Consider the following 17688-nt stretch of genomic DNA (forward strand, 5'->3'; position numbering starts at 1 on the left):
GATCGATGTAGGAAGAAAGGCGTTCGTGACCCGATGCAATGTCCGAATCACCATGGCCGAACATATTTGGTCCCGCGACCGACACACTACTACCTGGCGAGGACCACCTCGATCGGACGGCACCACAGCTTCGATCAAGATCGAGTCGTCTTTTGGGCTCCATGCCAAACCCCCTTTATGGCTGGGACTCACACCACCTTATCTTGGTGCTCAAATCGCATAACTGCCCTCCCTTCCTCTAATCGACATGGCCACTGCACAATAAAGAGAAGAGAAAAGGAGGAAGGAGCGTTCATGGCTGCAGTCACAGCACCATAAAAGAAAGGAGAAGAGAGCAGCAGCCAACCACCTCGGGTGTTCTAATAAAGGAGAGGGCTCATGTGGTCATTTATCGTTTTGGAGGTGGAGTCAAGTGGGAGAAGAAGAAACGAGAAGACCTTTTTTTCGTTTCTAACCCTTTTTCTTATTTCTTATTTCTTCAACTACTGGTGTTTATGTAGGAAGAGGAAAAGATAAGGAACTGTGTATAGAGAAGGAGGAGAACAGCGACCTTCTATCTTGTGTCTATCTGCTGTCTGCCTCCGTTCCATTTCTTTAACCCTCCTTCTCTTTCAGGAGGGAAGGGTGGGGAAGACAGAGAGCTGAAGAAAGAGAGAGGAGGGAGACAGAGATGGAAGAGCTGTGGGAGAAGCTTTCAGTCGCAGAGGAAGACACGGATGCCTTTTGTGTCTGAAGCCCTCATCTCCACTCTCCACCCAACGACAAACTGCGGGTAACAAATCTCTGCCTCTACAAGAAGGATGGATGGCAAAGCCTGTCTGTGAATTCCTTCCTTCCTTTCTTCCTTTTCGTGATCTGTGATTGATTCATGAGACAAATTCTCCAAATTTATCCAGATTTGTGTCTGCTATGTGCAGCTGTCGTGAGGTGAATCGAGCTTCCACCATGAAGAAGAAAGAGACACCGGCATGGGGATAACGACGCAGCCGTCTCAGCCCGCCCGTGCCTTCCTCTGCCTGCCGAAGTCCGCCTCGAGTGCCCACCCCGGGCATATTTCTCCTCCCACGTCTATGTCCCAAGGGTTCCACCACAGCATCTTCAGCTTCTCCGATGGGTTCGACCGGCCGACGAGCCAACAGCAGCAGCACCACGTCGCCCAGCAAAGCCGGAGGGATAAGCTGAGGGTGCAGGGGTTCGACGCGGCAGGCAACCCGCTCGTCCCCATCGATGGGGCCGGCGAGGAGGCCGGCATCTACGAGCCGCCTGCCGTCGGAGCCAGCAACATGCTGTCGGACATGTTCGGTTTCGGGGCGGCCGGACCTTCGGCCACCGAGCTTCTCGCTAGCCAGATATCCGGCGGCTACCGCCTCCCGCAGAGTGCAGCAGCCATGGGCGGCTTCTCCGGCGAGTGGTACGGAGCCCGTCATGGAGGATTCTTTGGAGCTTCTGGGAGTTTGAGCTCAATTGGCGAGTCGACGTCGAAGCATCACCGGGACGACGCCCAACAACACCCGATGATGGGCTTGAACGACGACTCAGCTGCTGCGATGCAGCTCTTTCTAACGAATCCGCCACAACCGACGCCACCACCTCCGGAGCTGCGTCCTCCGAGGTCTCCATCATCACCTTCACAAGCTCCTCCTCCCACACTCCCCGACCACCATCGTCAAGCCTTCCGATCATTTGGAGAGGCGTCGTTCGGTGGGGGAGTGGTGGAAGGACGAGGTCTATCTTTGTCGCTGTCCTCATCTCTGCAGCAATTCGATATGGCCAAAGCCGATGAGCTACGAGTGAGGGAAGGGGTGTTGTACTTCAACCAGCAGCAGCCGAAGCTGCATCCAGCATTACACTCGCAAGGTCACGGTCACGACGGGCAGGTCCACATGGGCTACGGCGCCATCGACGCGATCAGCGTGCTGAGGAACTCCAAGTACGCGAGGGCGGCGCAGGAGCTCCTGGAGGAGTTCTGCAGCGTGGGGCGGGGACAACTGACGGGGACCAAGCTCGGCCGGAAACGAGGCGGCTCCTCCAACCCCAACGCAAATCCTAGCGGCGGCGGTGGTTCCAGTTCAGCTGCTGCTGCATGTTCTTCATCTCCCAAATTGGACACCACTCCCTTGTCTTCCGCTGATAAGTTTGAGTACCAGAGGAGGAAGGCCAAGCTTATCTCCATGCTTGACGAGGCATGTACTAATCTACTTCTCCGACTCATTATTTCTAGCTCTTGTTTTACTCTTATGAAGCCTTCTCTCTCTAGACCCACCAGATTCTTTCTGTGCTCGGTAGATCCCACAAAAAAACTACTCTTCACCAGTGGGTAGGGTGTGTTCAATACGGTCATATCTAACGACACTTGCCTATATAGTGTTTGTTGTACTTCAGGTAAAACTCAATTGCCAGGAAGTTGAGTAGATCACTGCTAGGGTTAATGTTTCTAGTTAGAAATATCCCTCTTTACCTGCAGCACACATCACTAGTTTGTGTTGTTGCAAGAGATCAGCCCATCGTAGAAGCACAATATATCCTAAATTGATTCTTGGGAGTTGACCTGTGAGATGAACATTATTCTTCTCAACTCAGCATGCAGTCATTACATTGCTGTGCGAATGCCTTTACCTCTTGCATCGGTGGGTGCACTGTCGTCATGTCCAACCCTACATTTCTTCTGCATCTTTGATCACCAAAGATCTTACTGTTTTGGCAGTCCTGACGTTATATTTATTTCTCCCTCACCTTTCTCACCTTTCCTTCATGGGAAGCATGGAAACTGTTTAGTCCAGTGAGACGACGCCCACATGCAGAAAACATATGATTGATTTCCACTTATGTTGGATCTGATCACCAATCCTGTGCTCTTCTTGCACTCCAGAAGAAAAGGAGCTAGCAGTCTCCTCTCTCTCTCTCTCTCTCTCTCTCTCTCATCTCCTTTCTCTTGCCCATCTATCTGTATCAACCAAATGACATAAAAGGTAGAATAAATTATTGTACTAGATTTTGGCAGTTGTCATTTTTCAGATCCACCTTTTTTTATCTGTCTATAATCTTCAATGATATAGTTTTCACTCCGGATAAAAGCTACACCGGAGGAGGAAGTCATTGACGAGACATGGTGGTTTCGGCCTTGTAATATGGCAGGTGGACAGAAGATACACTCATTACTGCGACCAGATGCAGGTGGTGGTGAACTCCTTTGATTCCGTCGTGGGCTTCGGAGCTGCGGCGCCGTACACAGCTCTGGCTCAGAAGGCCATGTCACGCCACTTCCGGTGCCTCAAGGACGCGATTGCCGCGCAGCTTAAGCAGACATGCGAAACCCTCGGAGAGAAGGAAGTCGCGAGCAACCCCGGCATCACCAAGGGAGAGACGCCGAGGCTCCGGCTGCTCGACCAGAGTCTGCGGCAGCAGCGCGCGTTCCACCAGATGGGGATGATGGATCAGGAAGCATGGAGGCCACAGCGCGGCTTACCGGAGCGCTCCGTGAACATTTTGAGAGCTTGGCTCTTCGAGCACTTCCTTCACCCGTACGTCCTCCTCCTCCTCTCTCTGCATGCATATTATACAATGATCAACATTTTGCTTTAACCAAATGATTAGGCTCCTCCTCTCTCTGCATGCATATCATACAATGATCAACATTTTGCTTTAACCAAATGATTAGGCTTTACTTTAATCAGTAGTTCTGCACTGCATAACCTTTTACTCTCTACCACGAGAAAAAGCTGATCGAAATCTCGTCTCTTTGTCCCATCCTTTGGATACCACTGCAAGTGTACCCTGTCGACTTTACTGTAGCTTTTAGTAGCTCTTGTACTTTCTCTTTTTCAAAGAAGAAAAGAAATGAAATTGTTGGTGGTTCATGAGTGATTGACAGTGCTGATCTGTGTGTGTTTTGGTCAGTACTGATGTATTTCCACCATCTTTCTTATGTTCTCAGGTACCCAAGTGATGCAGACAAGCTCTTGTTGTCACGGCAGACAGGTTTATCCAGGAACCAGGTCTGTCTTCCTTCCCCTCCTCGACCATAAAAGATTCATCAGCTTCCTGGGAATCCATGATCAGTAATGAAGCTTCACTGTTCATGTCTCTCTTGTATGCTAAATTCCAGCTTCCTGTTGATCCATGCCCTCACTGCACACCACCCACATGATACCATTTGATGCAACAGAACATAGAGCAAATGGCAACATGGAGATCACGTAATCCACTACGTGATCATGCGTATAATTGGAGGCCATCTATCTAATTACGATATGTATTCCAGGTCTCCAACTGGTTTATCAACGCCCGGGTCAGGCTGTGGAAGCCCATGGTGGAGGAGATGTACCAGCAAGAGTTCGAAGGGGAGGCAGGACAAAGCGTGAAGGGCGAAGCTAGCCATGCACAGTCTTCACAACCGCCACAACAGGAAGGCGGCACGTCCGCGAGCTCATCTTCGCACCGCCACTTCGGCACCACACCGGGGATTCCGCCACCGGACGCAGCGGTCAGGCCCCACGGCCAGTCAAGTGGCAGCGGCGGCGGCGAGGGCATCCTCATCCAGCCGGTGAGGCTCGGCGCCACCGGCGACGTGTCGCTCACTCTAGGCCTACAGCACGCCGGCGGCAACGCATCAGAGAAGACCCGGTTCTCGGCCGGCGACCTCGGTGGCTAACAAGGCTAGCTTCAGAAGACGGTCATCAAGAACAAATCAAGGAAGTAGTAAGCGTCAGAAACCAACAACAAACAAAAGACTCATCATCTCTAACCAGCGTAGCTTTCTTTATTTCTTCACCTTATAATCATGGGGAAACAGCACAGCAAAGACATAGAAATGTACGATTATAGATTGGTTTTACAGGGAACTAACACAGAGACATAATGGTGCGGGGAAGCATTGATTGATCACAGAGTGCAATTCCTTTGCATCTTTCACTTCTTTTTAGTTTCCTTATGCAAGTATTTATTCTCTTCTGATCATTTTCATTGTTTACTATTGAGTTATTGGAGAGAGAGAGAGAGAGAGAGAGAGAGAGAGAGAGCTGATGGATCCATTAATATTGGAAGGACAGGACATGATTGCCACGAGCCATGGATCAAATAATGACTGACTCAAGTTGCAGAGGGACCATCCTGCATTACTACTGTGGAGATCACGTAGGCCATCGACACCAGGGAAAAGTTCATTGTTTCAGCCCTACGACCAGATGAAGTACATACACACCAGCAGTGAATCAATACCTGACCATGTAAAAAGACAAGGAAACAAGCAGTAAACAATGTGCAGGAAAACATTCTTCACTTTACGATGAATCTGATCAATCAATCATTGATTGTTTGCTTGTAAAACCTTGTTGCTGTTGATGGATCAAAAGGAAGAAGGGGCTTATGCCATGCTTTGTGGATTGTTCCTGCTTGCTGCAGCTCAAATGTAATGCAATGGAGGAACTCAGCATCCCCCATCATGATCAAGCGCATAGCCTTTTTCAACCAAGCACTGCACATCATAATCTTAGATATATTATGGTCCAAATATGGATCATATTTTGTTACATCTAAGTATAAAATTGTGGAAATATTAAAGAAAATTCCTTTCGATGATTTTGACACGCTGAAAAAAAAAACACATAAAAAAGAAAAAGATCAGCCATGCTAACTAAGAGAAGTCACTATCTTCTTGGAGTAATGCAACAACACCTCAGCAAATTTTAGCACAGTTGTTCACTGGAAAGATCGACTCAGTTAAGAAAAGGGGTTTTGTTATCAAGCCAAAAAGTTGATGTAGTTGTCCTACATCATTTATTGCTTTAAAATTCACATGCTATTATTTTCCTTTTTTTTTTCTTTTTCTTATGCTTGTAGTTTTCTTATGCTATATTGAACTGGAGCTAATGAACCAGAAGGTTCTCCCTTCCAGCAGACTACAACTAGGACACGCTATGCTTCCAAACTTAAAATATTCCAAAATTGCCTCAGCTTTTGATGTACCAATTAAATAAACCATTGTGTATGCAGTTGATTGTGTGGCATCAATTTGTTGCATCATATATTTGTTTTTTCTAGTAGAAAGTGGCACTTATTTCCTTAACTGCAACCACTATATTTATGCTAAGAGATAGAAAAATGAAAGTGCTGATATCATATTTATTGTCTGTAAAATTGAATTGATTTATGCATGTGCTTGTGTAGAATCTCCATTTAATGTTTAAAATAATCTGATGGTCAATGCCTATAAGTCATAGTAAAGTAATGCTGGTATATGATATCAATAACAATAATTGTTTGAAGTATTTTATTGAGAATTCTCTTTTCAATTGTTTTCTTCTTAATTTCGAATTATGCCTGTGAGGACCTTCTTTTCAATTATTTTAAATTAATTCATTTTGTATACTATTTCCTACTAATAATAACATCCATTTTTAGATACAATGAATAATTTCTATGTCAGTAGTTATTGAGAATTTCTATGGCCACAATACCTACATCATTTGCTTTAAGTTTCTCATCAATGATGAATTGTCTCTTTCTGTTGTATTATTTCTCTTACTAAAAAAAATCTCCAGTATTTCCATGTTATAAATGAAAAATATAAACAAATCTCAACAGGGAGCATATTATCTCCAAAATTAGTTTTATGCCCATCATGAGCAGAATTGAATCAATTGCTGGGCCTCAGCCGAAATTTTGACCAATTTTGACTTATCTTGCCAATTAGCAGGTGCGGAAAGTCTCATGAATGTTTACCCACTCTTCTACTTGCCTTATTATTGGTGGTACGAATTTTAAAGGTGTAATGCATCAGATAGCGTCTCTTGGATTTCGCTGTCGAGACCACGTGGCTTCAAATATCTAATCGAACGGCTGGCCATGGAGAATGGTGCAGTCTGCTGTTGGAATTGTGACGGTGGATCCGAATCTGCCGCTTGGATGCGCAACCGACGTCAAAGCTGTCGACGTGTTTCCAGTGGTTGGGTGCTCAGCATCGGACGGCTCGGATCTCCCCATGACTTCCTCCCACCGTCCGTTTCCCTGCATACTGTATTCTTTGGGCCTCGCGCGACTTACTGTCGGATCACGTTTCTAATGGGAGGTGGGCTGCGAAGGGAACCAGGGTTTCGGAGGGGGCAGTTCGGCGATTTGGACGGCGGAATCGGTTGATCCTTACGGCAGGTAGGGTTTCAGGGCACTCGATCTCTCTGGTGGCATTGGATCATGGTCTCTCTCCCAAAGCTTCCTGGATCATCCGTGGCGTCCAGGTCTGCAGAGTTGACCTTTAAGATCTTTGGGTATTCCTTCTTTGGTTCCTGATCTATTTGCGCTTTGTTTGTTTCCCATGTTGGGGAGTTCCGATGTGGGATTTGGGAAATGAGCTTTTGTATGCCTGACCTCAATGCTGCAAACGTGGATATCTAGTTCTAGTGAGGTCTTTGTAGATTATAGAGAATGTATATGTTTCTTGTGTCCTTATCGTCTTTGGTCTAATTCTGTTGGATTAGCTTGAAACAATGAATGATCTGGTGTTCTCAGTTACTAGTAATTAAAAGTAGGTCAAGATAAAGTGCAATTTGGGCCTGTACTTGTAGGGCCTTAGGGTTACTCCGGCAAGGCCTGATTTGAGGGTTCGTGAAGTGCTCGAAAGATATCTTTTTGGTTTGAATTGATGCAGAGTTCAGCTTCTTGGTGGTTGTGGGGTTCTACTACAAGATGGAATCTGATAATGGAGTTGAACCGGAGTTTGTAAAGGGCACTCTGGAGAAAGATTCGGTGGATGATGGACTTGGGTCAAATATCGAGAACGAAGTTAGCGACAATTGCGTTGATGCTATACAAGCCAACGATGGTCCTCCAGAAAAACCTGTGGGGGAAGCTATTGATTCTTCTGGTGAGGTCAATTCAGTAGTTGCTACAGATATTGAAGCTCTGATTTATCTTTTGCACCCTCTTTCTCTATAGGGATTATGGAGTATGGGTTGGGTGACACTCTTATGTCTAGAAATCAGGACCTGATGGAGGCATTCCAGTGAAGAAAGCACAGAAAGATCAAGGTGGTCAGAATGGTCAATCAAATGAACTCCAGAAGAAAAGGCCTGGTCTTTCACACGGTCTCTCAGTTCCTTCTAAAGGTAGTAGTCTTGGTGGTGGTTTGAGGAAGAGCACCACAGTTATTAGGCAACCTAAAGATGCATCTACAATTACAAATGATTTGATTTATTTTGTCTCTAATCAATTGTATGAAAACCCACCTCCTTCTTGGCTAAATCTTGTGCTCTTTACAGTCATTCTCCTACTTGGCTAGTGCACCTAGCTCTCAGGAGGTCATTAGTAAGTCTCATTAGTCTTTTGTTTTCTATTTTTTCTATTGTACTGCAGAATTCTTTTAAGTTTAGTGCTTTAGTCAATGCTATGGTATTGTTTATTGACCTTCAAGTTCTTTTTTTCTTTTTTGATACCAACCCATAAAGATTGGCCCAGAGGTGCAGCTGTTAGTGGTATGCTGATGGAACTGGAAAGTAAGCTTTGTGTATTTTTCAAGTTCTGTTGTTTTTTACCTTTCAGCTCGTATATATATACTTACATGATGTCTGCACATACTCATCATAGGACACAGGTAAAGATGGCATGCATTTTATCTGAATATTAACAGTATGAGAACATAGGATTGACGTATTTAATAACAGCAATGTGTCTCCTCACAGGAAGCATTGTACTCAGATGAATTCCTGAAAATGAGAATGCAACATTTTCATTTTTTTTTATCTCTACCAACTTGGCATCAATAATAACTCCATTGTACAGTATTGTGACTGTTTTGGTGTCATATAGCTTCTACAATGTTTGGGTCTTTTTTATCTATCCTGTAGTTGATAGTTTACTGTCAAATCAAACTGGTTTCCTCGGTAGACCATTTTCATTTAGACTGCAAGCATTAACATGTGATAATAAGTCATGCAGTAAGAATGGAACACCCCTGAGGCACATGTTTCCGGTTGGAAATAATTATAAAGCCCATTCCACTATCTTGTGTACACCTTCGGCTTTCTAACTACATGTATAATCTTGGAAGACACTTATTTGCTATATAGTTATGTTTGCATTTATTTTGTTTCCTTTTTCAGTGGTTCTACTCTACATGCAAGAAGAAACACTATTTCTGGGTTTAATTTCAGATCGGAGGAGCTTGCTGAGAAACACAAGGAGGTTTGTTGATAGTTTGAGATTTTTCTTTATTCTCCCTTCAAGAGCAATGTCTTACTCAATCTGGAAAATATATAATTTCAATATTTATCTCAGTTTTTCATGAAGCTTGAAGAGAAGAATCATACAAAGAAAGCAGAAAAGAATAATTTGCTAGCAAAATCTGATGCAACATCAGTACTGTAAGATCTTTCTTCTTTATGAATTAAATATATCTGGAATGTTTTTCCTGTTGAGCTAAGTTCTCTAGCAAGTTATACACTATAGGAGATCAGGAGGCTGAGATGAGAAAGATAAGGAAGGGTTCTACTTTCAAGGCAACACCAAGGCCGAGCTTTTATCAGGAACCTGGTCTGAACTGAAGAAGGTAGTAATTATTCTGTCTGTATTATGCATGTCTAAAGTGTGCAACCAGCAATTATAGTTTCCAATGTACGTTGATTCTGTGAAAGTAGTGATATCATTGATACTTGTGAAAAAATCCATAAGAAGCCTATGCTAAATTAACTACCCAGTTCTTAATGGCTAACCATCTAGGAGATTGTGGATACATATTCTTGTCATTCTTATGTTTGCTTAAGTGCTGCTTGAAATTTCAAGAAATATATGCTCTCTCTCTCTCTCCCCCTTCTATGTTATCTTGTTTTTAGAGATTGGGGTTAATTTCCAATTCAATTATGTCAGTTCTCTTTTGCTTCCGTGCATTATAATTGGTGGAAATATATTCAAAATTCCAAGGACATTTGTTCATTGTAAAATAAATTCTTCACTAGCATCTCGAACCGTAAATAATTATGATTTTTTAAAGAAAAAACAACACTATATTAGATTAACCATGGTTAAAAAAAAAAAGGAGCAGGAAGCCTGTAGGAATAGCGAAAGCGGGGAACCACTTGCCCTAAAAAAACAGTGTGGCTGTGAGCAACAAAATTAGGAGATCTATAAAAATGGTTAAGAGTAAACTACATTCAACCGATTAGTAATCTACCTAATGTCTAGGACAATAGTTTGAAGAGCTCATTATGACAAAATAGGAGAGTTAATGAGGTTAATGAGTTGTGAGGATTCGAAGAAGACACTGATATGTTGGAGATTGAGGCATTTCTGCTTGAGCCCCTCCGGCACAGTGCAGGCTTCGACAATTAGGGTCGACGAAGCATGGCGGTGAAGGCCCCCCTCAAGCACCAAACTGCCATCCTAGCACAAAAAATGGGGTCAACTGAGTCATAACACTCCAATCTTAAATGGATGGAATATTTGCTGTTGTATTTTTGTTGGGGTCAACTGAGTCATAACACTCCAGTGCAATTTTGCCACCTCATTCTGGAATCTGGTCTGAGACCATCTCCTGATCAACATGATGATTGGAATACCGGTTCTTGGTTGCATGAGGACCTTTAGCTAGCAAAGCAGGAAAGACTTTGGTTCAGGAGGTTCATTACAAATAATTTTGGCATCTTTGGCTAAATTGGAAAGCTTGCTATCATCACAACCATCATCATCTTTCCTCTATACTGTAAGGTGTTGTAAGTACAAATGATCTATTTAGCTTATAAGCACTTGAAGGGGTCAACTTGATGCAGCCCAACTAATAGGGGGGAAAAAAGCTTAACACCGTCAGCTTCCTCCAGGGATCTGTTCTACCTATTTTGATATTTCAAAATGAGCATGCAAGACCTACTCTTTAATGATACCATAATTGAAGAAATCATGCTCTGCATTAATGATCAGCATGCCTTAGTTTCCCTAGTCGACTCCTAGCTGATATCTCAGTAGAAATCATGCCTTCGCATTAATGACTAACTGCATGGTCAGGCTTCACTAGCCTTCCCTTCCGAATAGCCGATAGAGGGACTACTTCTTGTCTAATCCAGAACGGTAAAGAAGTCAGTCCAAAGGTGTCCCAACAATCTGCCCAAGATGTCAGAGGACACACACCAACAAACCAGCCTCATTAATGCCTCCACCATAAGGGGCCTTGGCTAATGCACCTTCAGATCGCTCGACGCCCAGGTATAAAAGCCAAGCCTCAGACCAAGACGAAGGGGGGAAGAAAGAAAAAACCCCTCTATTCTCTCATTTACACTGCTCATACTATTTATTATCTTCGTCCCTCTCTATTTTTAGTTGACTTAAGTATAAGAGGAGTCGAGCTAGGACGCCTCGGCACAGACCAGTTGTGTAGGACCCTCGGTGCTATTCGGAGATGCGACCAGGAGGAGGCTCATCGGCTTGGAGAATCTAGCTCTCCTATGCGGCTTCATCATACCAAGGCTAGATCGCTTCTAGTGAACCATCTCCCCCAGCAAGCTCTCTATATTGGCTAGCCACATCAGCTCCCCTATCACTAAAGAAGAGTCATCTGAAGGACCTGCACCTTCAGCAGTGAACGAATCGAATCGACTTACCTGATGATCCTTGTATACCAACACCAACAAAAATACAACAGCAAATATTCCATCCATTTAATAAAAAGAAATGTGAAGAGTCAAAAAAAATTGACAGATCGAGCAAGGTTCAAGCTGTCCATCGAAAGAGTTTTGCGAATAAATCAGTAGTGGGGAGGCAATTCCAAAGGAGCTTTAAAATAAAATTTTTCACCTTCGGAGCAATCGGAAGCTCCCCAACCACTCTAAATTTGTTTCCCATCCTGTTTGTTGTCTTTCACGTATCTATTAAGTACTACTAGTACTTAAAGAGAGGGTCCAGACCCAGGAAAACGTTTAAGTAGCAATGGATGGAAGGTTGCATTGAGCTTAACCAAATCTTATGTCCTTGTAGTCAGATAATCAGATACAATATTACGATTCTCCATAAGATTGATATTAAAGAAGGTAGGCCAGTGATTAAGAGGACAATTACTTACCCACGAGTCAATCCAAAATTTGATACCAAACCCACTATTTATGATTTTGCAAAACACAACCCTAAGATTCAAGAGGAGTAATGATAAGCTTCTCTAAGCTTAGGATACTCTAGAGGGATCGTGGGGCTCCCAAGGTTTTAATTCTCTATATTTGACATGTTGGATTTGAATCTATAACTTGTCCTCTTGGTTTAGGGGTGGAAAGGATATGCTTCACATTTAAATCATAAATGCCAAGGCCACCCATACATTTAGGGCTCATGACCTTATCTCAACTGATAAGCTTTCATTTATTATCTTATCTCAATTGATGAGCTTTCATTTATTATGATTAAGACAATCATTCCAAAAAAAGTTCCTAATGATCATGATCCTAGGGGTTTTATCATAAGTTCAGGATTTTAGGAAGAAGTGTGTGGGGATGGAGCTAACAACCGAGTTTATAAAAATAATTTTACCCACTTGGGTGAGGCATCCCCTATTCTAATCCTTCATCCCACGGAGAACCTTATTAACTTTGGTAGCTTTAGTAGCTTTCTACTTTGGTAGCTTTCTATTAAACTGCTCGAGGTAATAAAGGTTTTCAAATAATACATGGGCCAAGTTTCCTCCTTAATGCCAAGGGAAGTGTAGATCCTGTTAGGAAATCTAGGACAACATCACATGCATAGTGGGAGAACAAAAACAAAAATATTAGATTTTCACAGAAAAATAGTCTCTTGTTGTCATACGAAGATTAATGCAAAAAAAACTCACGAAATAAAAAACTGTATATAAGAAAGATGTGTTATCTAGGGAGATCGTATATCCCTAAAAATCTATAGATTTGTGGGAGAGAATGAAGGAGGTCAATTGTCCCCCTCTCTAGCGGTGATCCACACAACAAGGGTTGCGAAGATGCTCCTCAAATCGTTGCACAATCCTCCATTCCCTGTCCACATGCCTCAAACAGGGGCTGCTGATTGAGGAGGAGAGAGAGAGAGGAGAATAGGAGGTGGCAGCCAAAAGGGGTTTAGCCTATGACCCTTTGGTTCCCTCCTATTTATAGAGGCTCATGTTAACTTAACCTTAATGGATCTTACCCTATTGGGTATTGAATCTCCATCCAATTACCCAAGCCTCTTAGATTAGTGGATCTCTACCCAATAATCTCTTATTGGCTCTTATTGGATCTCATCTATAGGATCCAATAAGATAGGGGCTCTAACGGATACCTCATATTCGAATATCTACTCATCGTAACACTCACCCTACATGTGTGACCCTCTAGGCCCAATATTGAGTTGGCCATGAGTCATAATTATCAGAATTTCTTCTGACTTAGTAAATTATTATATTAATAATAATTCACTCGACTCATCAATTGGGGACATATTAGACTACTACGTTGCAGTCCTAAGATGATATAAGGGAATTCAATCATTTGGACATGTCTGTCCTCAGTTATCATATATCTATAGTCCATCATCCATCTAATATCCCAAAGACTGTCAAGTCCATATGGTTTCTATTTGAGTCTCGCTCTAATTGGATTCTCTTGGAGAACTCTTTCTCCCTCAATCTGAATGACCCTGACTAGGGATTTGCCTGAGAAAGAATGCATGGGATATTCCTCTCATGACACAGAGAGTGGATGATCCTCTATGACACTCATTAACCCTTTTAAGGTTGATTGCCATTCCCGATGCCTAGTTGTGTTAGATCTAGAACTTCCAGACCTATAAGTTTGGTATCAAAGAGTGGAGTACTCATATAAGACATCCTTGGTGTCTCAAGTCTAAGGACCAAATATACCATTGGGATGACGAAATCGCCATTCCACAATGAGGCATAATTAACTATTCAATATTCTATGAGCGGATCAATAAGTGAACTCATTCTCCAACGAGCACCTACATTATATCCCTAGTGTCCATACACGAGCAGTTATGAGACCAACCGCCTCCATTATATATTTGAGTATACAATATGCTAGGAAATCGGAGATCGACATCTCATGCGCAGCGAAAAATAAAAAACAAAACTAGATTTTCCAAAGTCAAGTACTTGTCATTGTGTGAGGATTGGTGTGTGAGAAAATCACAAAATCGAAAACCTTACATATCATATGAGAATTGTTACTAGGGAGATCATATATCCCTAAAATTTTCAGATCCAATGGAGTGGATGAAGGAGAACTCGCATACTCCTCTCTAGTGGTGATCCACACAACAGACGCAATAACAACGTTCCTCAGATCACTATAGGATCTCCCTCTCCACGCACACCATAAAGTTACTGGAGCAAAGGAGGATGATAGGAGACTGAGGAGAATAGGAGAGGCGACCACCAGAAGTTCTAGCCTAGAAACTGTGAGGTTCCTCCTATTTATAGAGGTGTAAGCAACTTAACCCTTAATGGATCGTATCCTTATTGGATATTGGATCTTTATCTAATTATCCAATCTTATTGAATCTTATCCATAGGATCTAAACTAGGGGCTCCGCGGATATCTCATATTTGCACCTATACTCGTCACAACATTCATCATATGTGTATAACCCTCTAGGCCCGATACCGAGCTGACCGTGAGTCGATCCTATCAGGACTCCTTCTAATTCAGAACTCCTTCTAATATAGTAAATTATTATCTCCATAATAATTCACTTGACTCATCGACTATGGACGTACTATGCCATTATGCCATAGTCCCAAGATGACACAGGGGATATAATCTATCAGACTTATTTGTCCTCAGTTACCATTTATCTATAGTCCCTCATGTATTTAACATCTCAGAGACCGTATATTGAGAATGGTAACGTCAGGCCCATACAAAATCCTATCCGAGTCTCGCTCTAATCGGATTCTCTTAGAGAACTCCTTCTCTTTCAATCCGAATGACCCTGGCTAGAGATTTTGTCTGAGGGAGCACACACGAGATATTCCTCTCATGATATCAAGAGTAGAAGAGATTTTGTCTGAGGGAGCACACACGAGATATTCCTCTCATGATATCAAGAGTAGATGATCCTTTATTGACACTCAATTACCTTCGTAAGGTTAGCTGTCATTCCCGAGAATCGTTTATACCAAATCTGAAATTTTCAAACCTATAAGTTCGGTATCAAAGAATGGAGAACCTAGCTCAAGCACCATTCCATAGCCCGAGTCTATTCAAATACTTAGCACACAAGTTTTAACTTTACATAGATCCAATAGAATATCCTCTTGAGAGATAAGTGAGACATATCAAAGGAGAGGATGTTGAGGATATTGATCTTAGACCTACGAGGAGGCTATTATGAGTATAGACTTTGGGAAGTGACAAGAGGTCATAAATTCTAAGATGGATTCTATGTACTCCAATAAGGCTTGGAATCTAGTTGAAGCACCCGAGGGTATTGTATCCATTGGTTGCAAATAGATTTTTAAGAAGAAGATTAGAGTAGATGGAAAGGTGAAGACCTATAAAGTAAGGCTAGTGGCTAAGGAGTATCATCAAAAGCAACGTGTTGACTATGATGAAACCTTTTCACCCATAGCCATGTTAAAATCCATCCAAATTCTATTGGCTATTACAACACACTATAATTATGAGATATGACAGATGGATATAAAAATCACATTCCTCAATAGCAACCTCAATGAGGAGGTGTATATGATATAGCCTAAGGGATTCATGTCCAAACAAAGCCCAGATAAGATATGCATATTACTTAGGTCCATCTATGGACTAAAGTAAGCATCTCAAAGTTGGAACATAAGATTTGATGAGGCGATCAGACCTTATAACTTCGTTAAGAACGAAGATGAGCCTTATGTGTACAGGAAGGTAAGTAGGAGCGCTATTAAATTTTTGGTCCTGTATGTGGATGACATTCTAATAATTGAGAATGATATAGGAATGCTCTCCATAGTAAACGTTTGACTATCTAGATATTTCTCCATGAAAGACGTAGGGGAAGCATTCTATATCTTGGGGATTTAGATCTATAAAGATAGAACTAAGAGAATGCTTGGCTTATCCCAGTCCAGGTACATAGATACCATTATTAAAAGGCTTAGCATAGAAAATTCCAAGAGAGGTATCATACTGATAAGATATGAGATATCACTTTCTAGGAGTATATCCCCAAAGACTCCCGAAGAAAGGATATGCATGGATATAATATCCTATACCTCAGCAATAAGATCTATCATGTATGCTATACTATGTACCAGGCCTGATATAGCGTATGCTCTGAATGTCATCAGTAGGTATCAAGCGGATCCAGGCTTGGAGCACTATAAAGCAGTAAAGTGTATCCTTAAGTACTTGAGAAGGACTAAGGATTTTTTATTGGTATATGAAGGGAGTAGCCTCAAGGTTGAGGGCTACACAGACTCGAGCTTCCAGTCTGATGTTGATGATAGTAAGTCTAATTCAGGGTATGTGTTGACCCTAAATGGAGGAGCAATATGCTAAAAGAGTTCCAAGAAAGATATTATTACTAACTCAACCACAGAGGTAGAGTATATTGCTGCGGTAGAGGTAGTAAAAGAGGGAGTCTAGATAAAGGAGTTTATCATAGATCTAAGAGTCGTGCTGGGCAACGAGGAGCCGATTCCCTTGTAATATGACAACTATGGGGCGATTACTTAAATGAGAGAACCTGAGTCTCATCATAAGTATTTTGAGGAGGTTCTAGCTTATTAGAAAGATCGTGGCTCGAGGAGATGTAGTAGTGGAAAGAATCATCCAAAGATAATATCATAGATCCATTGACAAAGCTGTTATCTCATATTATCTTTGAGCATCATAGGGGTCTGATGGGGATCAGACATATAGGTGATTGACTTTAGGTCAAGTGGGAGATTGTTAGTCATAGGTGCCCTATAGGTCGAGCACGTGAGTGATGACACGTGTGACATGACATGCACTCTTTTTGCTTATTATTATGATATTTTCTCACTTTATATTACTTAATACATAAGTATATTATAATGTTCATGGATATGTGCAATGAGAATCAGATTATGATAAGATTACGATAATGAGACCGATTCACCTCTAGACACAGACCCTAAATAATCTTAATTATAGGTTACTCGAGAGGGACATCGAGATAACCAGATAGACTGATGTGCTATATACCCATCTATACGATGGAGGTAGCTGGTCTCATAATTGCTCGTATGGGGACACTAGGGCTACAGTGTAGGTGCTAATTGGAGAATGAGTTTATTTATTGATCGACTCATGGAATGCTAGATGGTAGATGATACCTCATTGTTAGATAGTGATTCCATCGTCTTAGTGGTAGTCCTTAGATAGTGATTTCGTAGCCCCAATTGTGTGTCTGGTCCTTATAGTTAAGACATCGAAGAAGCTTTATATAAGTACTCCATTCTTTGATGCCAAACTTATAGGTTTAGAAGTTCTAGATCTTGAACAACCAGTTCTCGAGAATGACAACCAACTTTACGAAGGCAATTGTGTGTCAACAAAAGATTATCCACTCTCGGTATCACGAAAGGAATATCTAGTGTATGGTCACTAAGACAAAATCCCTAGCTAGGGTCGTTCGGATTGAGAGAGGAGTTATCCGGTGGAATCTGATTAGAACAAGACTCGGATAGGATTCCGTATAGGCCTAATGTTACCATGCCCAATATACGATCTCTAGGAT

The 17688-nt window shown here is 42.3% G+C and overlaps 1 protein-coding gene across 3 annotated transcripts; it reads left to right on the forward strand.

The window, feature by feature from the left end:
• The first annotated feature begins 257 nt into the window (after positions 1 to 257).
• LOC135629442 (BEL1-like homeodomain protein 4) lies at positions 258 to 4956 on the forward strand. Of its 3 annotated transcripts, XM_065136799.1 has the most exons (6): positions 258 to 402; positions 501 to 772; positions 918 to 2183; positions 3136 to 3521; positions 3935 to 3995; positions 4262 to 4956. In XM_065136799.1, the coding sequence occupies exons 3-6, from the start codon at positions 969 to 971 to the stop codon at positions 4649 to 4651; spliced, it is 2052 nt and encodes a 683-aa protein (XP_064992871.1). In that variant the 5' UTR covers positions 258 to 402; positions 501 to 772; positions 918 to 968; the 3' UTR covers positions 4652 to 4956. The 3 variants fall into 3 exon arrangements, with proteins under 3 accessions (XP_064992871.1, XP_064992872.1, XP_064992873.1); XM_065136800.1 differs by having other exon boundaries at positions 320 to 816; XM_065136801.1 differs by having other exon boundaries at positions 320 to 772; positions 897 to 2183.
• Positions 4957 to 17688: the final 12732 nt, after the last annotated feature.

This window comes from Musa acuminata, chromosome BXJ3-1 (assembly GCF_036884655.1).
Source record: "Musa acuminata AAA Group cultivar baxijiao chromosome BXJ3-1, Cavendish_Baxijiao_AAA, whole genome shotgun sequence".
Taxonomy (NCBI): Eukaryota; Viridiplantae; Streptophyta; class Magnoliopsida; order Zingiberales; family Musaceae; genus Musa; species Musa acuminata.